General features: G+C 39.1%; 2 protein-coding genes across 2 annotated transcripts; both read left to right on the forward strand.

Annotated features, from left to right (window-relative positions):
- The first annotated feature begins 174 nt into the window (after positions 1 to 174).
- LOC114279591 (putative disease resistance protein At1g50180) lies at positions 175 to 25,279 on the forward strand. Its single transcript, XM_082875516.1, has 4 exons — positions 175 to 1,469; positions 9,447 to 11,279; positions 23,857 to 23,905; positions 24,893 to 25,279. The coding sequence occupies exons 1-3, from the start codon at positions 428 to 430 to the stop codon at positions 23,868 to 23,870; spliced, it is 2,889 nt and encodes a 962-aa protein (XP_082731642.1). The 5' UTR covers positions 175 to 427; the 3' UTR covers positions 23,871 to 23,905; positions 24,893 to 25,279.
- Positions 11,290 to 23,850, forward strand: LOC114283977 (uncharacterized). The gene is made up of 2 exons (XM_028226854.2): positions 11,290 to 13,539; positions 13,620 to 23,850. Exons 1-2 carry the CDS (start codon positions 13,012 to 13,014, stop codon positions 14,328 to 14,330), a joined length of 1,239 nt encoding a protein of 412 aa, XP_028082655.2. The 5' UTR covers positions 11,290 to 13,011; the 3' UTR covers positions 14,331 to 23,850.
- Positions 25,280 to 26,502: the final 1,223 nt, after the last annotated feature.

Raw genomic sequence — 26,502 nt, forward strand, 5'->3', positions numbered from 1 at the left:
AAAATTTGAATTGGGAGTTGTGCAGCCGTAATTGTTGACTTTTGGTGAATAGTGTTAACTTTTTAGCTTTTTGAGTAACTTTTTGGCTTTTTGGCTTTTTTGGATCTTCCCAAACTTGGCCTAAGCATCCCCCAAGTTCGTCTATGGTAATAACCATAGGGTAGAGACAATGACGTAATAACCATAGGGTAAAGACAATGACCATTGACTTCATCTCTTGACGAAAATGAGGACACTGCTGGGCCAGCAGCCTTCCAAGAAAGTGTGCTTTGATTGTTGAGAGTTCAACCACTGTCTGGACCCAAAGAAAAATTTCAGTTAAATGGATCGCTGATTTGTGTTATTTGTTTATTAGCAAGTTCTACAGGTTCGTGCTTCTATCAATCAAAGTTAGAAAGCTCTCAGACGCACCGGAAGCTCAAGAAATATGGCTCAGGCTGTTGTCTCTTTTGCGGCCAGATGGATTGCTGATTTGATGATTCAAGAAGCAAACCTTTTATACGGAGTTCGCGATCAAGTTGAAGGTTTGGTGAGAGAGTTAAGGCGGATGCAATGTTTTTTAAAAGTTGCAGATGCAAAACAAGTAGAAAATGAGATTATCCGTAATTTGGTTGCGGAAATCAGAGAAATTGCTTATGATGCAGAGGATCTGATAGCGACTTTTATAGTAGAGGTTGAGCCGAGGAGAAGGCAAGGCTTTCGAAACTTCATCACGAGATCTACTCGCATCTTCAATGAACTCATAGCTCGGCGCAAGATTGGCTCTGAAATTAGAAGGATTAAAAGCAAGATCACTGAGCTTACTGCAACATTTCCAACTTATGGCCTAATTGCTATGGCCCCTGAAAGAGAAGGTCCAAGTTCTGCTCTTCAAAGGCAATTTCAGTTACGACGGACTTATTCCCATGTTGAAGATGAAGATTTTATTGGTTTTGAGCTAGACATAAAGACACTGGTGGATCAATTGGTGAGAGAAGAAGCCAAACACCGTAAGGTTGTTTCAATTTGCGGTATGGGGGGTTTGGGAAAGACTACCCTTGCTAGGAAAGTTTACCATCACCAAGACGTTAAGGGCAATTTTGAAGCCTTTGCTTGGGTCTCAATATCACAACAATGGGAACGAAAAGATGTTCTGCAAAGGATCCTAACTAAACTCATTCCAGAGAAAAGTGGGCAGATTGTGACTATGATAGATGACCAGTTAGTGAAGTTACTCTATCAAGTTCAACAAGAGAAAAAATGCTTAGTTGTTCTTGATGACATTTGGTCATCACATGCTTGGGAGTGCTTATCACCGGCATTTCCTAAAGGAAATCCTAAGGGTAGCAAAATAATCGTTACTACTCGTAATAAAGAGGTAGTAACATCTATGGATCCAAGTGGTTTCGTCCTTGAACCCGAGTGTTTAAGCCCGGACAAGAGCTGGAAGTTATTCGAAAAAAAGGCTTTCTCGAAAACAAATACTACAGGTTAGTTGTGAAATTTCAAATATAATTTTGTGGCTCAACTCTACATCCATTATTACACTATTCCCATAATATGCTATCCTGCCCTGTTTTTGTAGTAAAAAAACACCTCTCTTTTTAGAATCAACAATGATAGCTGGCTCAAAAAATCATAATTTGAATGGTTCAAAACATTTAAAATGACGTCGTTTTGACACATTCGAGCCATTCGAACCACCAAATATTTTCCTTTTAGAGTGTTTTGAGAAGTTGATAAAAACTGACTTTTTTGGCAAAAAATTGGGTTCTTTTGAGTAAAAAAGTTGATTATTTTTTACTAAAAAAAGCTAAAAAGCAAAAAATCTGGCTTTTTACCAATACTGCCAAAATGTGTTGAATTCACCCATGTAGAGAGGCAGTTACCATGGTTGACAATTGGTTGGCAAAAAATGTGGGCAAGCCACCATTGTTGACAATTGAGGAGAAGCCACCATTGTTGACAATGATGAGAGATGAGCCATCATAGGGGTAGGGGTGACCAATCACACCTCTCCTCCAATGTGTATAAATGGAGGTTGAGAGGAGAGTTGAAAGTGTGAGAACCGTGAGAGAGAACAACAAAGAGAGTGAGAGATGTGAGGTGGAGAGACCGTCTCTTTCGGTGTGAGCAAGGGAGACAGGTGAGTGGCTGAATGAGGAGAGTGTGAACTCCCCATCTACTGTAATCTTTCTGTAAACTCTCTATTGTTATAGTGATAATCGGTTACTCTCCCGTGGACGTAAGCTTTAAGGCCAAACCATGTTAAATATGGTGTCTCCTTATGTGTGAGTGTGTTTTTCTGCTTGGTATGATTTCTATAAGGTCTTGGGCGGGATCCCCGATCCCAACAAGTGGTATCAGAGCCTTGTCAGTGGCGTTTCGAAACAAAAACAATGTGATTTTCGAAACTGCCCAGAAATCAAGTTGCTCAAAATCAAGTTTTGAGCATACCAGGAGCAAGGGCTCGACGACAGGAGTTTAGAAATGCAAAGCAGACCACCAGAAGAGCACGGATGCGCCCTCACGCACCCCCTGAAGACGGCACGTGAAGCCTAGTCTCATCACGCGCCCCACGCACCGTGAAGCGGATCCGGTACGTAATCTCACTCGCGTGTACGCGGCCCACGCGCGACGAAGGAAGAAGACGAGTGGGAAGGGGTGTGGGTATGATGTCAGCGTGACGTCATCGAGCCGTTGACTGAAGTCGACCAAGATGTTGACCTAGCTGTTGACCGGAGCCACTAAGCCGAGTCGGATCCGAGCTGCCAAGCCAAGCCAGAGTCGTTGACCAATTGTTGACCAAGCCGCGCCGTCAGCGGTTGATGTCAGCCGAACTAGAGGAGTTATCCGGTGCAACGCGGCTAAGGTGTAGCTGCAGATCTGAGGCGTACAAAATGTTTTGGCTGATCTAAGTCATTTGGAGTTCGTTTCTGCCAATCCAATAGTGCTTTCCAACTATTTGGAGTATTCTGCACACATCCGTACGGTCAGATTTTGGAATAGGAGTTTCTGTAAAAAGAAGGAAGATCAATGTGACAGACGGCATGAGGTGCAGTGGATGAAATATTCTATTGGCACACAGAATATTCCCTGAACTTTTGAAAATTGCAATTTGGCCCAGAATTTTCAGAAAATTGTGATGTGGCCCAACTTTCGGGGATGGTTTTCAGTGAGGTCCCCGGAAAGTGCAGCGAAGGTTGGTCTTAGCTAAACAGACCATTCCGGACGCAACCACGAGATCAGAATAGTGAAATTCTAAACGGTTTTGAAAGATTGTCAAAACATGGGAGTTTGTCATCTTCAATAGTGGAAAGAAGGTTGCTGGATATTATGGAACGTTGCGGATTCACTAAAGAGGTTAGAATGGGCAAATTCTAACCAGATTGGACAACCAGATACAGATCGAGATAGATCATTGGAGACCAAAGAAGATCAAGCTTGATCAAATGGCAGATCAAGGGAGATCAGGATTGGTCGAGCGCGATCAGAGGATTGCAGAGATGATTATCTTCAGAGTTCATTGGAAGATCTGGTTCTATCAGAAGAGAAGACCATTCATCGACGGATAGATGATTTGGCAGCAAGTACAGGCTCAAGGAAATGCTGTGGCTGTTGGAGCTACTGTATACGAGTAGGTACCGAAGAATGGTGGACATGTAGAACAATAGTTGCAGAGGAACATACTAAGTGCAGAAGCACAAATGCAGACGTGCAGTAGTGCAAAGGTACGCTAGAGTGTCGTACAGAGGTGCGAGAAGAGTGTGTAGCAACGGGTTGTTGACAATTCACAGGAACTTCCAGACAAATAAATTGAGACGGATAAAACACAAGAGTGCGTGCCAAAGAGTGGCAAGTCTTTTTCTCTATGGTGGTTTCTTTGGTTCCATGGCAGCGAATGATAGAGTTAATGCAGATCTCTCAAGCGAGCTCGACGCAAGGAAACCAAAAGCCATAAGTGCGAGCACTATGCAAGGAATTGCATAGCTGACAATGCTTTGACAGATGGAGCTACTGTCAACCATCAATCTACTGGACAGCAAATAAGGGATTACAAAGGCATAGACAACAAGCGTATGTGGAAACGCTAGGAGGTTGTTCAGAAGTGCAGAGGGCAAAGGCTGATAGTTCAGAGGAAAATCTCCGAACAAAGAAGACCGAGGACGTTGATGGGATAAACAACGAGTTTTCTATTGCTCCTATGACTGGTCCTGTGAGATAAGGCATGACAGTCAAGGGCATCCCAGCAGGGGGTGCAGGACATCCAATCAGGGGGTGTAGGGTATCTTGGTTCCGCAAGTTCAAGCATAGCAGGTGAAGGCATCCGAGACAGGAAGCGTGGAAGAGATCTGTGGGAGATAGGAGCAGAGACTCTCTCCAAATCAGAGAGTGGTGGGAGTTGAGTTGAGGATGTAGGATTCCCTCCTCCTCTTATATCTCTGGTGTATAATCTCTAGCTTCAGGGGGTGCAAGCATCTTAGTGAGAAGTTGCAGACTATGCTGAAATTTGGGCGTAACAAGATTAGCGGCAGTATGTGCTGTGGATTACCTTACATGGGTGAAGGGAGTGATTTGTTGAATTCACCCATGTGGAGAGGCAGCTACCATGGTTGACAATTGGTTGGCAAGAAATGTGGACAAGCCACCATTGTCGACAATTGAGGAGAAGCCACCATTGTTGACAATGATGAGAGAGGAGCCATCATAGGGGTAGGTGGTGACCAATCACACCTCTCCTCCAATGTGTATAAATGGTGGTCGAGAGGAGAGTTGAAAGTGTGAGAACCGTAAGAGAGAACAACAAAGAGAGTGAGAGATATGAGGCGGAGAGACCGTCTCTCTCGGTGTGAGCGAGGGAGACGGGTGAGTGGCTAAGTGAGGAGAGTGTGAGCTCCTCCTCTATTGTAATTTTTCTGTAATCTCTCCATTGTTATAGTGATAACCGGTTACTCTCCCGTGGACGTAGGCTTTAAGGCCGAACCACGTTAAATATGGTGTCTCCTTCTGTGTGGGTGTGTTTTTCTGCTTGGTATGATTTCTATAAGGTCTTGGGCGGGATCCCCGATCCTAACAAAATGCTCCAGAATATCTAAATATTTTTACTAGTGTAGTGTTAATTTTTCACTTTAACATAGTGCTATGTTCATACATTTCCGTTAATTCAGACGCCACCACAAATTTTAAAATAAAAGTGGCGACACAAAACATAACATATAATGTTTCTAAAATTGTCGACACTTTGTCAACAAGAATGTTTATTTCTATAATTTTAGTGGGCATATAATTTCTACTATTTTTTTCTCTTAAATAAGTTTTTCTTTCTGTAAAGCTTAATTTGTTAAAGAGATGCAATAACTCAAGATGTTTGTAGTCAAAACTTCTTCTGAAAAACAGATCAAACACAGAGAGGTGTAACAATTTTTTGGTCCGTGCTAAGTCCGTGGCTATAAATCTCATTCCATGCAGGATTAAACACATGGTATGCATATCATTATATTAATTTAAGGCTTAATTACATTTTTTGTATTTAAAATATGAGCCTTAAATTGGCACAATTCAAACATTGGAGAGCAAAATGACGCAAGACTCCTACTTTGGAGATAAAAACATGTAATTAACCCTTCGGCCCTGCTAGAGACCCCAGCAGGGAAGGACCCCCAGCACCCCCACCTCCACGTGGGGGGCTGGCAATGGATGAAAACCAAAAAAAAAAAAAAAAAAAATTAGACCAATCAGGAGAGACCCCAGTACCCCCACTGGGGGTCTCATGCATTTTCCTTAACCCTTAATTTTAAACAAAAAAACATTTCTTTCTTTTTCCTTTCTCCTTTTTTTTTTTTTCTTTTTTTCTTTTTTTTTTTTGGGATATTTACATAACAATCATAAAATGATTAGTTCCTTTAACCTGCTGGAACTGGCCTGCCGTATCTTCCCATAATACGGAGACGTACATATTCTTTCTTCTCTCTCAAGCATTACTTGTTCTAACTACTACACAAAGGGAGTGTTTATTTCAGCTTTTCAGAATCAACTTATGGCTTTTAACTTTGAAAAAGTTATTTTGGACTGTTTGGTTAAACTTATTTCAAACAGTTTCTGATTCTAACAGCTTATTTTAACTCAAAAAAGTTGATTCTGAGAAGCTGCTCACCCTTTACTTATCAACTTCTGCTGTGGACATGTTAATTTATGGTTATACTCTTAAATTTTTTTATTTTTTATTTTTTTAAAAATAGAAAAAGACTCAAATGGACTATAGATTATTATTATTATTTTTTATGAGAAATGTAGACAAAAAAAAAATAAAAATTAATTGAAAAAACTATTTCACAGCTTATTTAACAAACACTACTCAGCAACTTAAATCTATAATCCAACAGTTACACCAAACAGATTAACAACTTCTGATTAAAGTCATAAGTTATAATCTGTTAAGTTATAATCTATAAGTTGTTTTAATAGTTACACCAAACGAGGCCAAAGAAGGTGAGAACAACTAGAATAGAAATATGTTTAAGATTTTGATTTGTGAATGGTTAACAATTTTTATTAGATTATTTTTGCAACTTCGGTGTATTCAAGTATGGATGTTGACACTTTTATTACATGATTTAAAAATATCATAATGCTTTATTAAGTTTTATTGATCAAAAGTATAAAGTTCACATTCCCAGCTTTTGTGTCACAATGTCATTTTTTTTATTGAATTATTGTGGTGTAATTACAAAAATACATCCGATATGTACTTTTTTTTTTTTTAGAGATGTGTACTACAATCTTTAAATTATATGTCATCAACGCATGCATGTATTACAAAATAGCCCACACTTTGAAAACAAATTCAAGTAACTTTTGAGAATACATAAACATAATTTTCATAAAAATGATTAAGTACGCAAGAGAGCTGGAAGTAGGGATGGCAATGGGAGTTAATGGGGTGGATATTAATTTTTCATCCTCATTCTCTTATAATTATTTTTCCCCAGTCCTCAGTCCCTATTCCCCATTCCCTATGGGTACTACCCTCCTCATCTCCTAATGAGTTTGGATATTCCCCAACCCAACTTGACCCTTTCTTTTTTTTTTTAATTTTTAATTTTTAATTTTTTTTATTTAAGATTCACAACCAAAGTTAAATATACATTCAAAATTTTTTTTTTTAGTAAGATTCACAACCAAAACTAAATATACATTCAATCTCTTTTTATTTTTTATTTATTTATTTTTTAAGGTTCACAACTATTTTTTTTTTTTTTAAGATTCACAACCAAAGCTAAATATATATTCAATCTTATTTTATTTTATTTGGCTTAACAACAAAATCAAATACACATTAATTAACATTGTCACATTATTCTTGTCAAATTTCTGTATATCTAGAATTTTTAAAATTTATTTCAAAAAATTCAATCTTAACCAAAGTTAAATATACATTCAATTTTTTTATTTTATTTTTTTAAGATTCACAACCAAAGCTAAATATACATTCAATTTTTTTTTATTTTTTATATTTTTTAGTAAGATTCACAACCAAAACTAAATATACATTCAATCTCTTTTTATTTTTTATTTATTTATTTTTTAAGGTTCACAACCATTTTTTTTTTTTAAGATTCACAACCAAAGCTAAATATACATTCAATCTAGATATACATAGAATTTTAAAAAATCTATATATACATAAAATTTGACAAGAATAATGTGATAATATTAATTAATGTGTATTTGATTTTGTCATTGAGCCAAATAAAATAAAATAAGATTGAATGTATATTTAGTTTTGGTTGTGAATTTTAAAATTAAAAAAAATAAAAAATAAATTGAATGTATATTTAGCTTTGGTTAAGATTGAATTTTTCGAAATAAATTTTAAAAATTCTAGATATACAAAAAATTTGACAAGAATAATGTGACAATGTTAATTAATGTGTATTTGATTTTGTTGTTAAGCCAAATAAAATAAAATAAGATTGAATGTATATTTAGTTTTGGTTGTGAATCTTAAAAAAAATTAAAAAAAAATAAAAAAATTGGTTGTAAACCTTAAAAAAAAAAAGAAAAAAAAAGAAAAAAGATTGAATGTATATTTAGCTTTTGGTTGTGAATCTTTAATTAAAAAAAAAAAGGTTAAATGTATATTTAGCTTTGGTTGTGAATCTTCAAAAAAAAAAAATCAAAAAAAAAAAACAAGACATATGGGGAAATTAGTGGGTACCCATCCCCGACCCATCCCCTGTAGATATTTAAAGAATATCACTTACCCTACTCGACGGATAAGAAAAAAGACAAAAACTCATATATTTGAATTGGGTCTCCATGAATACTCATAAAGTAGGTTATCCATTGCCATCCCTAGCTGAAAGTAACATTTGTGGATCCAAGTGGTTTCATCCTCAACCACAAGTGTTTAAGTAAGCAAGAGAGCTGGAAGTTATTTGAGAAAAAAGCTTTCTCAAAAATAGATACGACAAGTTAGTTTGTTGTGAAATTTCAAATATTTTGTGATCTAACTCCATATCCAATTACTATTACACTGCTACTATAATATGCTATCATGCTTCGCTTTTCTAGTTCAATAGCACTTTACCTTTTTTTTACAAGATCTATATATTTCTACTATTGTTTTAATTCTCATTTTTACCTAATTAATGCTATGTTCATAGATTTTCTTGAATTTAGACTACACGACAAATCTTGAAATAGAAGTGGTGACACATAACATAATTTTGCTAGAAATTTTGAATTGGAACCACGAAATAAAAAGAAAAAGAGTAGACAATGATATGAAAATGATTCTTCAAGTTTCTAGTCTCACGCAACCACATTCAAGGCAAAACTACAACAAAAATGTTTAGTTCTTTCATTTTTGTGGGCATATAATTTTTTACTATTCTTTTCTTGAAATCATGGATGATAAATTGTTTCATATGGTTGTGATTTATTCTCTTGTTTATTAGTTTAATATGCCGTGGTATTTATTCCAAGACATTAAGGCCAAGTTTGGGAAGATCCAAAAAAGCCAAAAAGTCAAAAAGTTACTCAAAAAGCTAAAAAGTTAACACTATTCACCAAAAGTCAACAATTACGGCTGCACAACTCCCAATTCAAAATTTTCCCTACAAATCAATTTTTACAATTTTTTATTACACATTTTTCAATAAAAAGTCAAAAAGTTAACCCAAACATCCATATTTTCAACCTCAATTTTTTAGTCCAAAAAGACAAAAAGTGCACTTTTTTAGTTTTGCCAAACTTGGCCTAAATGACAAGTTGGTAGATTATTTCAAGAATTTTAAACATAACATAACATAACAACAGACAATAAAAAGTCTTCATCAGTGTAATGTAAAACATTTTTGCAAATTCTTTCAGAGTGCATAACACAAACTAGCATACTTGTGTTTGTCCAACTGAGACAAGAGGTCTTCTGTGCATTGATAAATTTACACTTTGGTCCGTTGCAGAATTCAAAGTTGACACAGTGATGGAGAAGTTTGGAAAAGAAATGGTTGAAAAATGTGGGGGCTTACCACTAGCCATTGTAGTACTTGGAGGACTTCTAGGAACAAACTTGACCTTGAGCCATTGGCAGAAAGTGCAACAAAATTTCAATTCTTATTCAAAAAGAGGAGAATACATGAGAGGAGGAGGAGGACAAGATGGAAGAGTATTGGATGTGTTAGCTTTGAGTTACCAAGACTTACCATATCAGCTCAAGGCATGTTTCCTTTATTTGGGCAATTATCCTGAGGATTTCGACATCGATGCAGAGAGACTATATCAATTGTGGATGGCTGAAGGCTTCATATCCCAAGAAGAAAGAGGAGAAGACGAAACCATGATGGATGTGGCCGAACGTTACATGGGTGAACTAGCACAAAGGTGCATGGTTCAAGTGGAAATGGAGCCAGAGGAGTATTCAATAATTAGAGAAGGCAGAGGGTTTCGATGTTGTCGACTTCATGATCTCATGAGAGATTTATGTTTGTCAAAGGCAAAAGAGGAAAATTTTCATCAGGTCATTAAATGTGGGCATATAAATCAGCAAGAGCATCCCTCTTCTTCATCCATGGTAACATCAATTGGTGGTAACACTTGCAGTAAAATACACAGACTTGTCATGAATCTAGATAAGAAGAATAGTGCTCGGCATATTCGGACAATTTTATTCTTCAGAGGTGATGATTGTGATTATCCGTTTGGAGAAGCATTGATTTGTGATTATCCGTTTGGAGAACCATTGACCCGTTTCTCCAAAGAATCCAAATTTCTTAGAGTTATAAATTTCAATGGAAATTCATTTGACCATAGAGAAGGAACAAAAGAGTTACCAAAAGAAATAGGAAACCTAATCCTTTTGAGGTACTTGGGTCTATATAGGAGTGCATTCACAAAGTTGCCATCATCAATAGGCAACCTTAGACACTTGCAAACCCTTGATTTACGAACAAGCTCCTATATGATCACTGTTCCAAATGTGTTATGGAAGATGGAAGGATTGGTACATCTTTATCTTCCTTCGTTTGGTTGCTTTTGTACAGAAGGCAAACTACGAGTAGATGGTTTGAAGAAGCTGGAGACGCTAGAAAACTTGGATTCAGATAAGGTTGATGTTAGAGATCTCTTCAAATTAACCAATCTCCGGAGATTGGAGAAAGTATGCGTAGAGGGAAAGCTTGAGGACCTAACAATGGTCAATAACTACATCCTTAACGGCAACCATCGACTACAGCACACATCCATTAATATTCGAAATTGTGATTTGTGTTCAGAAGATGGATTAAGCAGCCTGAGAAAACTGCTTGGGTGTGTTTGCCTTGGTCGATTGCGTATAGATGGGATTATAGGCAAGTTACCACAATACGAACACCAGTTATTATGCCAAAGCCTCACCTATTTAAGGCTGTGTGACTCTGAACTTAAGGAAGACCCAATGGCAACACTGGAGAAGCTGCCTAACTTAAGGATTCTATGGTTAGATAATAATGCCTTTGTAGGAAAGGAAATGGTTTGCTCTGCTCATGGTTTTCCTCATCTCAAGAGACTATTGCTTTCGGGTTTAGGAATTGAGGAATGGAGGGTGGATGACGGAGCCATGCCTACACTTTATTCTCTAGAGATTGAATCCTGCAAGAAATTGAAGATGCTTCCGAATGGATTGAGATTCATCCCTACCCTCCAGGAATTGGAGATTGACTGGATGCCTAAAGCATTCAACGACAAGCTTCGAGTGGTCGATGGCCAAGAAGGAGAGGATTTTCACAAAATTAGCCACATCCCTTCCATTCGTATTGGTGGTAAGTAAAACAATTCCTTTTTCTAGATGAATGAATCCAAAAGGGAGCAGTAAGAATTCTAATGTACCACATTTTTTGTATTTAGGTCTAGTTTGGAAATACTAAATAAGTGCACTTTTTTACTTTTTTTGTATTATGTGTAGAAAAAGTAGAGAGCAGATGTTGGTTGATGTGACACAAAAAAAATAAAAAGATGAAATAAGTGCACTTTTTTCTTTGTAGCCAAACTTGGCCTTAATCTTTCATATTAAAATAAACTGACAAAAACAAGAAAATAGAAGAATTTTAGAAAAGTAATCAATAAATTTTATTTTACTTTTGAAATTACTCATGGGTTGTATCAAGTTTTAATATAAATAACTAAGTCTTATTTATAATAAAAGGTTCCCACAAGATTCATTATTCTATAATGACGTCTTATTCCAATTTTACCCTTCCTATTTAATATGAACAACAATTTTATAAATAAATTTAACTTAAATAAAATTTTAAATTTTAATTGTAAAAATTATTAATCTTATACTTATAATTTTGTTTATTAGAAATCATTTAATTTGAACAATTAAAAATAATTTAATTATAAAATTTCTAATAAATTAAAATTATTTATGAAATTCTTTGTTCATAATTTGATATAACTCAATAATAATTTTCAAAATAAAATAGCACTTTTTGATAATTTTTTCATTGTGAGTTATGATTTTTTTAAGACAATATCATAATTTTTACAATTAAAAATATTATTTTACTTAGATTAAAGATATTTTCATATTAAATTATGAATAAAATTGTGATAACATCCACCATTATGGAGTAATAAATATTTTGAAAATATGTTATAAAAAATAAGATTTAATTGTACATATAATCTTGAAAACAAAATAGGACTTATTGATTATTTTTCCTAGAATTTTTCAGAAGCAGAGGAGAGTAAAGATCAGTACTTCTTCCACCCATCTCTCTCCCTCTTTGTCTCATTTTTTCCCCCTTGTCTACATATGCCAATAACTTTTTCTCTTGAAAAATATTTACGTGCAACTGTTCTTCTGTTGGGAATAGACTTGTTTCATATATATTTGAAAATTTATACCTACATCTCATTTATTTTTAATTGCTTATTATTCCCAAGTCCTATACTAGAATTCATAATATAATTATATCTACACCACACGATATTTTTGATGGTATTTTTCTGTCTAAATTTTTAGTCTCTAGAATTACTCTCAAGACATCTATTTATCTCTCTCTTAGTCTTAGTATTTATTTCTCACCATGAAATGCTAAATAGATGAAGTTATCAACTGCTGCAATGAAAGGGGAAAAAAATTGTGTTAGTGAATTTCTTAACTAACATGGGATTTAACTTTTAAATCTACATCTTATCTTTTCCTTTAACATAGCTCTAGAATTAGTTATACAATAAATTAGGAAGAACAAATTTATTTTTACACAACAGTTATCCTCTGTGGATTAGGAAGAGAACAGGATTCAGTGGGAATAGTTCAGGATATCTCTTCATCATATCATCTTCCCTCTCCCAAGTGGCATACACGCCACCATGGTTTTGCCAGTCAACTTTCACTAGCGGAATCTCTTTGTTCCTCAACTTCTCGATCCGTCTGTTTACAATCTGTATAGGTTGTTCTTCATAAGTGTAGTCATCACTTAGCACTACACGGGTAGGCTCAATCACATGGAAGGGATCCCGAAGGTATTCTCTCAACATTGAAATATGAAACACGTTATGGTTCAGAAGAGAGCTGTCAGAGCACTACCACCAGAACCAAATCCACTAATAGAAGACCAAGAGATGGCTAAGAAGAGAGCTGTCAGAGCACTTATCACCGAAACAATGGCTTCAGCCATAGGTGACCAGACCGAGATACCACAAGCTGGCCAAACACATGAGGCCGTGGTAGCCCTTTCAACAGCCCGGGCCTCATCATCTCGGCCAAGTAAGCGTGCTCGCACTTCCTCAACCAAGCCACGCCTTGTTGATGAAGAAGATCCCATACTTCCCCAAAACATGCCACCGAGCCCAGAACTCGAGCGTTCTGACGGGGCTAGCCCTTCTGAATGGGCCCCAAAGATAACATATAAGAACTGGCCTGTTTCCAGCACCGATTCGGTGGTAGCAGACAAGGACCACTTGCTCGCTTTCAATCTCACCAAAAGTGTGTGTCTACCTGCCGACATGGAGCACCACGATCACCTCACTGAGCTGAAGGCCATCCGTTCGGCCACTAAGTCAATGGTGCTGGTAAGTGTTGCCCTAACTGCCACCCATTAATCAACAACTGTTTGCTTGGTTTCTGTTCATAACTGCTACCTCTTTTGTAGGCCATGCAAAAGAATCACATCACTCACAAGCGAGTTTTGAAGTTTCGCAAGACAGCACAGCTGGCCGTGGCCGATGCCAACGCCAGGATAGCCGAGCTACAAGAAGCGAAGAAAAAAATGACCAGGCTCGCTACTGAAGTCGCCCGACTCACCGAGCTAGTCAATTCGGCAGAGGGGGACAAGCAAAAGGCCTTGGCCGAGCTGAAAGACCATTATTTGCGTGAGCTGGCTAAGATCGAGAAGAAAAAAGGCGCCAAGATAGCCGAACTGGAGAAGAAGATGGAAGGCGCGGAGGACCGCGGTTACAAGGAAGGTGAAGCCACCTACATCCTGCAGTGCGAAGCTTCCATGGATATATTTTTCAAGTGTGGATGGAAGGTGGCTGTGGCGAAGCTCGATCATGGCCAAGAGACTGAGGTCTTCCAGAACCCTCCTCCACATTTCATACCGAGCTACATGACGGAGTATGCCAATGCTATTCAGCAAAATTTTCTTGAAGTTGAAGAGGAAGAGGCATCCCCAGAACCGAACAACGCCCCAGTCGTTGCCAATGATCCTAGCTTTCAAACTGCCCAGTCAGCTCGGGTGGAGCCATTGGTGCCCATTGTGGTTGATGATGTGGTAGGGACCGACCTACCCGCCAATGCCGGGCTACCAGTTGGTGAAGCTCGGGTTGACTTGGATGCTGATTTGGATGACCTTTTTGCGTGATCATGTATTTTCTTTTCTTCAGATGCTAACTGTAAGAAATTTGTAACCAGGCTGAGGCCCCACCTTTTGTACCTTTGAATTGAATTTTGAATGAAATCTTCTTCTTTTTGTTCGGTCTGTTCCATACCTGCACTTATTTTCTACTTTGATTAGCATGAAGTATAACATTTTTTGGCCGAAATATCTATCTCGGTCTTAACTTTGTAATCTATTTGGTCATGCTTGCCAACCTCTTTAGCCTAGATCCTTATCTCGGCTGAAGAGTACTCAACGTTGGTTATTCCAGCCAACCACTCTTTAGCTTAGATCCTTATCTCGGCTGAAGAGTACTAAAAGTTGGTTATTCCAGCCAACCACTCTTCAGGCTAGATCCTGATCTTGGCTGAAGAGAGATAAGTGTTGGTTTTTCCAGCCAACCTCTTCAGTCCAGATCCTTATCCCGGTTGAAGAGAGCTTAGTGTTAGTTATTCCGGCCAACCTAGAGCCAAGTGTTTGGTTATTCCTTCCAAACTTCTTTAGCCTAGATCCTGATCTTGGCTGAAGAGAGCTTAAAGTTGGTTATTCCTGCCAACTTAGAGCCAAGTGTTGGTTTTTCCGGCTAACCTCTTCAGCCTAGATCCTAATCTTGGCTGAAGAGAAACAAATGTTGGTTTTTCCAGCCAACCTCTTCAGTCTAGATCCTGATCTTGGCTGAAGAGAAATAAGTGTTGGTTTTTCCAGCCAACCTCTTCAGCCCAGATCCTAATCTCGGCTGAAGAGAGCTCAGTGTTGGTTATTCCGGCCAACCTAGAGCCAAATGTTTGGTTATTCCTGCCAAACTTTTTCAGCCTAGATCTTGATCTTGGCTGAAAAGAGCTCAAAGTTGGTTATTCCTACCAACTTAGAGCCAAGTGTTAGTTTTTCTGGCTAACTCTGCTTTCATTGCCCCTAGTACTAACTTTTACAGAAGAAAAGAATTATGCTGAAGAGGGAACTACTTGTTTTATTGAAAAAGAAAAACTACAAGTACTTTAATGAAAAGCTAAAAAAAAATAATTTGAGATTGGCAGTATTCCATGGCCTGGAAATGGCCTTGCTGTCTCCATCTTACAAGTGATATGCCCCTTTTCCTGCTAAGCCAACCACTTTGTACGGTCCTTCTCAATTAGGTCCTAACTTGCCATCTCCGGATACCAGAGTGTTTCCCATTACTTTGCGCAGTACCCAATCTCCAATCTTGAATTGCCTCGGATGTACTGCCTTGTTATATTTTCTGGATAGCTCTTGCTGATATGAAGCGATGTAGACTAGTGCTCTTTCTCTTCTTTCTTCTGCTAGGTCAAGTTCCAAGGTTATGACTTCTCCATTCAAGTCTGGGTCAAAATTTTCACTTCTAATTGTGGGGAGGCCGACTTCCAGTGGGATTACTGCCTCCATGCCGTAGGCTAAGGAGAATGGCATTTCTCCAGTTGATCGCCGAGGTGTGGTACAGTAAGCCCATAAAACATGAGGAAGCTCCTCAGCCACTTGCCTTTTGCTTTCTCCAATCTTTTTTTTAATCCATCCAAGACGACTTTGTTTGATGCTTCTGCCTGGCCATTTGCTTGGGGGTATGCTAGTGTAGAATTGTAGAATTCTATCTTGTACTCCTCACAAAAGCCTCTAAAATTTTTTCCATCAAACTGAGTGCCGTTGTCAGATATTAGAGCCTTGGGTATGCCGAATCGAGTGATGATATTCTACCAAACGAACTTCTTCACGTCTTTCTCTTTTATTGATGCGAGTGCTTCTGCCTCCACCCACTTTGTGAAGTAGCCTGTTGCTATAAGAAAGAACTTTCTGTTGCTGGGTGCCGTTGGGAGTGGTCTTACTATGTTCAAGCCCCACATCGCAAAGGGCCACGGGCTAGTTAATGGTAGAAGCTCTCTGCTTGGTTGATGTATTTGGTGTGCGAACTTCTGACATTTCTCGCACTTCTTGACATACTTCTCCGAATCTGCTTGCATTTAAGGCCACCAATATCCTTGTGAAATTGCTCTGTAGGCCAATGATCTTCCTCCATGGTGGCTTCCGCATACGTCTTCGTGTATCTCGAACAAGAATGCTTCGACCTTGCTGGGATGAACACATTTCAGGTAAGGTCCTATGAAGGATTTTTTGTACAAGGCCATTGATGGGGAGAGCCAAAATCGCTATGACTTTGCTCTTATTTTGTTGGCTTCTTTCCTTTCTTCGGGTAAGACGCCGTCTTTTAAGAATAATGTAATGGGATCCATCCATGAGGGGCCTAGTTCGGCACAACATACCTCAACTACTTCGGGTTCTTCAATGCTTGGTCTTGGCAGGAAGTCGATCAGTAATGGATGTGGGATGGATGTATCTGCCATCGAAGCAAAGCCTGCTAGTTCGTCTGCTCTACTGTTTTCTTCTCGGCCGATCTGTTCTATCCGCACTACTTCGAATTTCATGATTTCCCTTCTGATTAACTCTTGATACTTTGCCATCCTCTCATCTTTCGCCTCGTAGTCACCTGAAATCTGGTTTACTACCAGCTGGGAGTCACTGTAAACCATTAGCTCGATGGCCTGCATGAAGAGTGCTGATTTTAGGCTTGCTAAGAGTGCTTCATACTCCGCCTCGTTGTTTGATGTTGGGAAGCCAAGGTTGACTGCTTGTTCCACTACTAGGCCATCTGGTGAGATGAGGACTATGCCAAGTCCTGCACGATGCCTATTGGATGCCCCATCCACGAAGAGCTTCCACATCTCTCCAACGAATAGCTTCCAGCAAGTAGAGGGGTTGGATGATGTCTTGGGGTCGTGAGTGTTGCTGATGTTTTCTTCCAAGTCCATGCCTGTTGTAGGTGTTGTATCTTCACTGTCAGACTGCCTCAAATCTCTGCTTTTTTATGAGTCCTCACTGGGAATGGCTTGGTTTGCCTCTTCCTCCCTTTCTATAATCCGATATGCCTTGAGATATGGCTGGGCATCTTGTTTTGGGGGCTGCGTAATTCTTGCAGCACGTTCCATCCCCTTTTCTGTTATACCAGTCAAATCAACTGGGCAGATGTGATGACTTCTTGGTGTGAATTCTGCCACAAAGTCAACCAAAGCTTAGGTTTTTATTGCGGTTCTGGGTTGAAACTTGATATCAAATTGTCCCAATTCTACTGCCCACTTCAAGATTCGCCCAGAAAAGTTTGGCCTCTCAAACAAAGCTTTTAATGGAAAAGCTGTTAGGACGATTATGGTGTGGGCGTGGAAGTAATGCGACAGCTTCCTTGAGGCCATCATCAAGGCTAAGGCCAGTTTTTCCAATGGTAAGTATCTGGTTTCTGCGCCCAGCAAGGTCTTGCTAATATAAAAGATGGACAGGTGTTGGATTCCTTCCACTCTGACCAACACTGCGCTGACTGCGTACTGTGAAACTGCCAGGTACAAAAAGAGCTCTTCTCTAGGTATTGGGGTTACTAGCAACGATGGAGAAAACATGTACTCTTTTAGGCATTCTAGTGCGCGGTCGCATTCTTCATCCCACTCAAACTTGGCCTTTAATGCTTGAAAGAATGGTCGACATCTGTCCGACGACCGACTTATGAACCGATTGAGTGCGGCTGCTAGGCCAGTGAGATACTGCACCTCTTTGACTGTGTTGGGCCTCTCAAGATCCTGGATTGCTTTGATCTGAGAGGGCTCTGTTTCTATACCTCGGTTGGTCACCAAGAAGCCTAGGAATTTGCCCGATCTTACGCCGAATGCACACTTGGATGCATTTAGGCGCAACTTGTTTTCTTCAGAATCTGGAATATTTCACCTAGGTCTCTGAGATGGTCATTCTTATCCTTGCTTTTGACCACCATATCATCTATGTAAGCCTCCATTGTTCTGCCTAACAATGGTTCAAACATCTTGGTGACCATTCGTTGGAATGTTGCCCCTACGTTTTTTAGGCCAAAGGGTATGACCTTGTAACAGTACAATCCTCTAGGCGTTGTAAAGGATGTGACCTCCTGATCTGGTTCATACATAGCGATCTGATGGTAACCTCTGTACGCATCAAGGAAGCTAAGTCGATTGTGGCCTGTCGTCAGGTCTACTAGTTGGTCTATTCCTGGTAGGGGAAAACTATCCTTTGGGCATGCCTTGTTGACTGTTTTGTAGTCCACGCAGACACGCCATTTTCCGTTCTTTTTTGGCACTACTACGGTATTGGAGATCCACCTAGGATAGTGCACTTCTCTGATAGCTCCTGCCTCCAGCAAGTTTTCCATTTCTTCCGCCACTATCTCGGCATGGTGGAGTGCTGATCTGCGAGTGCGTTGTATAACTGGCCTGGCAGTTGGGTGGACGTTCAGTTGGTGACAGATGAAGTTTGGATCAATGCCAGGCATGTCATACAGTGTCCAGGCAAACACTTCGATGTTAGAGGTTAAGAATTCCATGACCTCTATTCTCTCAGTGCTGGACAAAGACGAGCTGAGCAAAAAGAACTTTTCTGGGGCTTTTTCATCTATCCTTACCTGTACCAAGTCTTCCACTACCTTTTGTTCAGCTACCTTGCCAACATCCGCAAATAGTTCATTGCTCTCGGGCTCTTCCACCATCTGTACATACCCTTTTGCAGTGCGGCTGCCATTTACTATGACGAAGCACTGTTTTGACATGATTTGGTCTCCAAAGACCTCTTCAATTACTCCGACTTCGTTGGGAAACTGCAATACTTGATGGTAGGTTGAGGCTACCGATCGCATGGCGTGCAACCATGTCCTCTCCAAGATTATGTTGTAGGTGGAAGGGACTTTCAATACCTAGAATTCCACCTGTTTTGTCATGGTTCCTGCTTTGACTGGGAGGATTATCTTGCCCACTGGCCACTCTGGCATTGAGTTGAATCTGATCAAAGGAGATGTTGTAGGTGCCAAGTCTTTATCCTCCAGTTTCAGTTGTTTGAAGGCTTCGTAATATATTATCTCACATGAGCTTCCTTGGTCGATCAAAATCTGTTTGACGTCGAAATTCTTGACGCGTAGAGTGACAACTAGTGCATCATTGTGGGGGCAATATATCCTTGCTAAATCTTTGTCTGAAAAAGATATGACATTTGTGGCCTCTGTTTTCCCCTTCTTGATGGCAGGTTGTGCACTTAATACCTCCCTTAAGTGCTCAGCCTTTTTGATCAGCCCCCTGAGCTCACATACCCGCTCAGGTTCGAATACTCCATGTATTACGTTAATTATGCATTGAGGTAGGGCATCGACCGACATTCCGTTTGGGTTGTTGTGGTTCTGGGGGGTTGGTTGTGTCCCTTGTTCTATGTACTGGTCCAGGTGCCCAGCTGCTACTAACTCCTCCAAATGCTGCCTCAATGGCGTGCAATTTTCAGTGCGGTGCCCCTTTTCATCATAGAAGGTGCACTGGGACCTCTCGTCATAATCTTTTTGCGCTTCTCCCAACTTAGCTGGCCATCAGACGAAAGGTTCATTGCGTATCTCACTGAGAATCTGGTAGATTGGTTTTTTGAACACTATGGTAATGGCAGTGCGAACTCTTAACCTCCTCTTGTCTGGGTCCTCTCTGTTGGCCTGCCTGCCTCGCCCATTCCTGTTAGGTTGCTCTACCGTGTTGACTTTTGCTGTAGTCTTTTTATCTGGCATTGCTGTTGTGCCAGATTTTGCCTTAGCACGGGCGCTATCTTCCTTCACGCAAATATGTTGGTGCACTCTCTCCATTAAGGCCTCCATCGTGAGAGGGGGCGTCATAGTAATCGAGCCCCTCAATTTGTTACTGACTGGCAGGCCCCGTTTGTATTGTGCAATGGCGAGGTTCGTAGGACAATCCCCAATCTGGTTGAAGGTTTCCCAGTAGCGACTGTTGTAGGACCTCAACATCTCTTTTTCGCCTATGTCAATAGAGAGTAGCTGGTCGATCTCCACTAGTGTCTTGGTGTTCATCCTAAATCTGGTCATAAACGCTTCTGCCAATTGCGCCCATGAGGCAATGCTGCCTTCTGGTAGCCTTTCAAACCAGGTTAAACCTAGGTCGCCAAGGCTGGATGGAAATAGGATGCACATTAAAGCCTCGTTTCGCCGGTATACTGCCATAACCTGGCGAAAGTGGCTTAAGTGCATGTAGGGGTCTGTCTTCCCCTCATAAGTGGTGAATTTTGGGCTAGTGGAAGCCTGAAGGTTGTGGCGCGTTCTCAATTGCTGGAACGAATGACGAGTTCTGTAGCCTTGCTAATGCTTTGTTTGTTAGTTCATAAGCAAGGCGCGGCATTGGCATTCCTACCTCGACGCTCCCATGCATCCGAGGGGCCAACCGTTGAAGGGCTAAAACTCTGCGCGGGTCGCGTGCCTTGGTATCCTCCTTCCATCGTGCCCTTTCTTTAAGCACAGTTCGTAAGTCAGATGATCTAGGCAACTCCGTGTGCCTAGATGACGTCTAGTGCGTGTGCGAGGGCCGATAGGTGCTTTCCTCAGTATATGACCTCTCAGTTCTCGTTCTCTCAGACCTAGAGTAACGAGTCCTGGAAGTCCTCGATTGAGTGTCGCCTGTTCTAAGGCTCCTACTTTCTGCTTGCGATGGTGTGGTACGCCTATCTCGATCCTCCGAGTGGCGAGGGGGCGTGTTGCCTTTGCGCCCCTCTCCTGTCGCCACCCATTTTCCTTTTATTTGGCGCTTCATCGACTTCATGTCTGCCCCCATCCTCCTTATTAACTCGTCCTGCTCCTTCACGCGATCCTCCAAAACTTGAGGGTCTATCCTCCGCCTCTGTCTTTCCGGCCTTTAAGAGCGATGGGGGCTGTTAGCCCGCCTTCCCCTTGCATCCCTTTGGGGGTTTTGTTGCTAGGGTTTTAAGTCCGCCATAGGAGGGATAGAAGGCAAACCTTCGCGCCTCCCACCCCCCTCCGGGGTTTGCCCATCAATAGCTGATTGCGACAAGTCTTCATTGTGCGCCATTGCTTCCAATTAGAAATGAAAACTTGATCAAGAGGTTTTGCTCTTTCTAGAATTCCCACAGACGGCGCCAATTGTACGAGCACAAAATAATGTTCTCGTCTAATCCTGTTGATCAAGTCTGCGCTCCTCCAAACGTCGTGGCTTTACTCCCTGAAAACACAAACGTGAGCTAGTCGGCGGGTGTGTGCCGGATACCTCTCCGATGCCTAAGTCAGCAAAATAGACAAATAGACATGTGTGAGTGAATTTCTAACCACACTGCCAACTAAGTATTCAGCTGGAGAGCACTGGCAGAACAGACGGCACCTTTCTGACCTGCAACAGAAAGAGAAGATTCCGGCGGTGGTTCGTCCACCCGGGGGAACTCCGACGATCAAGTCAATATCTCTCTCAAATATAATCAATAGTGCTAAACTCACTGTTCAGAATGTAAATTGCATACCGTAGACCCATGGGGGTGCCTCTCTTTTATAGTTTACACAATCCTAGCCCCAATAGAAGCCTAGCTTCAATAGATTTTAGCTCAATGCTCATCTTGGACTCTCCAATGGATAAAGATAAAACTCCCTAAGAGCTTTATCCTTATCCAGTTTGAGTTCTTTCTTCATTCTAGGACTCTTGTCCCTTATTCGCTTATCCCGGATTCCGATATCTTCGGAGGTAACCTCGGCCTAGCTGAGATCACCTCGGCGTCACGGACAGGGCACGTGGCACCTCGGCTGACACGTCGGCGTCACCTTGGACACGTGTTGGTTCTCAGAAAATATATCTCTACAAGACAAAAGCTCTGTGTATTCCGAAAGTCAAAGTTGTATTACCTGTACATAGGTTATGTTGTGAGCTTTTATAGGTTCCACGTGGCACAATCCTAGTAGGACTCTTATTCCTCCATGTAGAGTCCTCTTAGGAATCACACTCCTGAAAGATAATATTTATCCTCCAACACCCGCCTCACTGTTTAAACCAAGTGAGATGGTTTTACCTCGGTGGGATGACACTATAACCGAGCTAACAATATCTCTTTGTCATACTCAATCCAGCACCTTCACATGCAACACATAGCTCAGCTTTTGTTCACTTGTACCTCGGTTTTCTCTATTAGACCGAGCTAACTGCAGCAAGTCTTGACCGAGCTAAAAAGGGCAAGGTCCACCTTAACAAGCCCAAACACCTCGGTTCTGAATACTATGACCGAGCTAATTATCACAACTCCGATCGTGGTAACTGTTACCATACTTGGACCAAGCTAACTACAAAGTCCTCTTCACTAAGCCCTTTTTCACCACGGCCCATAGAACGGCCCATTATTATACCTTGGCCTAGCTCGGCCCTAATGCACATAAAAACTCCCTCTCAGAACTGGTACTAATATAGAGGATATGCTAACTGATTGTCATATATTTGCTTTGTATTTTCTCAACTGTTGTTTTGTTCATACTAGAGGATCTTGTAAAATAGATGGCCCATGATCATGAAGTAGTCAGGTTTGCTCTATCTATGAATGTAATTTCTATGGTTGATATGGCATGTATCCAGACTGATCTTAGGCTGGTTTGACCTTCATCTAGTGTTTCAATAAAATTTTCTTTGGTTGACAAAAAAAAAAAAAAAAAAAAAAAAAGAATGAGATCAGAGGATGCATTCTTTCTTGCAGCTGTTTATTATGATTTTAATCCTTTTTAATGAAAAGTTTGACGAAAGTGTATGCAAATTACATAGCCAAAGCTAATCAAAATTGGAATCTGAACATTTTGCTTATTAATCTGGAGATATATGTAGATTAAAAGAAAAAGAAAAAGTAAAAAAAAAAGGAGCTTTGCATCTAACCTAGGATTATCAAATGGACCCTTGAAAGTGCAATTCAATTTGAAGAAAATAAAATGCGAGAAGGAAAAACCAGCATGGTATAAACAAAATTCTTTGTTCAAACTATTTGCATAGCTAATCACACTGTTTGCTGTAAATTGCCAACCATTCAAGGTTTTGTGATAATACATGATACGTCTACTGCATAACTTTCACAAAACCAATCATCAGTAGTAAATAATTTACTAACTAGTTACCTCTTTAAAGTATGTTCAACATTTATTCTAATCTGTAGGTGAAGTTATCGACTGCTACATTGAAAGAAAATTATGTTGATGAATTTCTGATTGTGGCATTTACATATTGATCACAGACCTACTTAACTTAACATGGGGTTTAACTTCTATCACCATCTTATCTTTTCCATTCACATGTTAGCTTTGGCATTAGTTAGGTAATAAATTAGGATGAAAATTTTGCTTATTACATGACAATTCCCACTGTGAATTGCTGCATACCCATAAAAATTATGACAGCAGGTCTCAACAATAAAAATAAAAATTAAGGACTTAAAAATAAAAGCTTTATTGAAATAGAATTGGACTTGTAGAGAAACCTTGCCCCTTTCAACTAGCATTAAATAAGTACTTTCATGTTTTATTCATCATTAGTAATGTAATGTTCCTTTTTTTGATAGCTTGTAATGTAATGTTCCTATTCGTTAGTATTGTCATGTTTTAATTTTATAAGCTTATGTATGCTTATGTTCAAATCAATTCCAGGTGAACGGAATTGAAGGCAATGCTGTTTGGGAGGTTCTTGTCACTGCAGGTATAAATTCTATGCACAGGACTGGTGTTGACACAGAGGTGGTGGTAGATGATTGTCATATATTCACTTGATATTTTCTCAACTCTTGCTGTGTTATCTTGCAGCACATGGCTCTTCATTTTAACTTCATCTAGTTTTTCAATAAATTTTTCTTTTGGTGACAAAAAAATGAATGATATTAGGGATTCATTATTTCCCGTTGCTTCCATTGCTTTAATCAGCTTCATACAATGCTTTTAATCCCTTTTTGAAACTTATGAAACCATTATGAAAAGTTTGAGAGAAGTTTACACATTGATTAGTTAGAGTTAACAAAAATTCAAATTCGGGCATTTCGCTTATTAATCTGCAGATGTACTTATGTTAGATAGAAAATAAGAAAAAAGACTGAACAAGGAAAAGAAGCTAAATTTCTAATCTAGGAATTATTGAATGAAGCCTTGAAAATGCAACTCTATTTGAAGAAACTACAATAAGAAAGGAAGAAACCAGCCTCGGTTGTATTAAAATTCTTCATAAGACACCCATACCCAATTTAAACACTGATCTTTTAATTTTATATGATGGGTGAAGAAAAGATGCTCACTCTTGTTAGAATTGGAGAGGAAACTTGCCCTTATTGCGTGGTATTGAATAAGTACTAACACATTAGTATTGTCATGTTTTTATTCATTAGTAGTACTGTCATATTCATATTCATTAGTAGTGTCATGTTTGAATTTTATATGTTCATGTTATGTCAAAATCAACTCCAGAAGAAAATTTGAAAAGCGAGATATGGTTTGATAGCTTAAATCAAGTAATAGTTCAAAGAGTTTGTAATCAAGAATTCATTTCTTCTAGTTGCATATCAAATTTGTTAAATCAGTGCAGCTGTATACTATGATTTTATTCCTTTTTATTTATTTATTTATTTTTTAACTTAGGAGTTCATGTTCAAAATCCAGATTGGGGAATTTCATTTACCAAACAGCTAATTTGTTGCAGGATGATGATATCGTCTTACTTCTATGCTGCTTCTTCAACCTTGATGACAGAGGCAAAGAGCTTGTCTGGAAGCTCTTAGATGGTTCAAGCATATATCAATGGATATCTGTGTGGTGTTCACTTGTTGACACATATAGTTCTAATTTAATTTGGTGAAGTTACTTTGGCTGGAGACTTATGTGGACTTTAATTTGTATGGTTTATTGGAAGACATTAAAACTATATTTAATTTGTTTGCTTGTTTAAGTTCTTATTTTGTTGTTACTAAAGCTACTTGGTAGGCTGTTCATGCAGCTCATGTTCTACCTAATAAGTCTGTACTTGTTTGTCATGTACTTGTTTAGTTTTATATATTTATGGGTAAAATTGTATTTGTGGTCTCTATAATTTGCTTTTGGAATCAATTTGGTCCATGTAATTTCAACTCTATCAATTTTGCCTTTTAGTTTTCATGTGGTGTCAGTTTAATGCAATTGAACTCCTTAACAAATTTGACAGAAATGGAGAGCATACAAATGGTCCATTCAAAAGGGAATATGTTATTTCAAATTAGATATTAATCCCTTAATCACTTTAAAAATAGTGAATGTGCTATTTTGCCTATTGAATTTAGTCAAATTTCTATAGTGAATGTGCTATTTTGCCCATTGGATTTAGTCAACAATGGCGCAAGCCACTGGATAGCAAACGCTTTGTACACAAACTCTTTACCTTTTGATTGGGTTGTCAACCCCCCTGTTGCCTTAAATTCTGTTCTTTCTTCAGATGTATCCCATTTGCTTGTTTAATGATAGTTTGGGAGTTAAAATTGATGCAATATAAATTACTCAATGGTAAAATTGATGCAATTTAGAACTAGAAAAACTAAATTGACAGAAGAACTACATTTTTGGGACTACATGCGTCATTTGCCCTACAAACTTTTTTATTTTGAAAAAAAACAAAAAGTAGCCTGGAAAGTGCAACTCAATTTCAAGAAATTACAATGAGAGAAGGACGAACCAACATGGGTTAAACAAATATGATGTTAGCACCCTGTGTCGGGTATTTTGTTTTGTTTTCTTTGTTTTTATTTCATTTTATTACCAAACATAAATATATATATTCATGAGAAGAAGTTTTGAGGTGGAGAAATGTTTGAAGAAAAAGACACAATTATTTTTATTTTTTCTTGACCCAAGCCTTTCCCTAAACAATGTGTAAACACATAAAACCAAGAGTAATTAACACGAAAAGAGCAAGACCCCCAATAAATTTTGGATTGAGATTCATCTCTACCCTCCAAGAATTGGAGATTGCCTATATGCCTAAAGCATTCAATGACAGGCTTCGAGTGGTCGATGGCCAAGAAGGAGAGGAATAGTAAGAATTTTAATATAACACAATTTTTGTATTTAATCTTTGATATTAAGATAAACTGACAAAGACAAGAAAATAGAAGAATTTTTCAGAAACAGAGTAGAGTGAAGATCGGTACTTCTTCCACCCATCTCTCTCCCTCTTTGTCTCTTTTTTTCCCTTTTCTACATATGCTCTACCTATGCCAATAACTTTTCCTCTCTTGAATATTCACATGCAAGCTGTTCTTCTGTTGGGAGTAGACTTGTTTC

This window comes from Camellia sinensis, chromosome 6, assembly GCF_055761805.1.
Source record: "Camellia sinensis isolate YWXY chromosome 6, ASM5576180v1, whole genome shotgun sequence".
In the NCBI taxonomy this organism is placed as follows: Eukaryota; Viridiplantae; Streptophyta; class Magnoliopsida; order Ericales; family Theaceae; genus Camellia; species Camellia sinensis.

Bases quoted from the DNA above. Each gene is read 5' to 3' on its own strand.
- LOC114279591 (XM_082875516.1), top strand. From the start codon at position 428: ATGGCTCAGGCTGTTGTCTCTTTTGCGGCCAGATGGATTGCTGATTTG. The intron at 1,470-9,446 runs GTTAGTTGTGAA...GGTCCGTTGCAG, and splicing joins CTCGAAAACAAATACTACAG to AATTCAAAGTTGACACAGTG.
- LOC114283977 (XM_028226854.2), top strand. From the start codon at position 13,012: ATGAAACACGTTATGGTTCAGAAGAGAGCTGTCAGAGCACTACCACCA. The intron at 13,540-13,619 runs GTAAGTGTTGCC...CCTCTTTTGTAG, and splicing joins CCACTAAGTCAATGGTGCTG to GCCATGCAAAAGAATCACAT.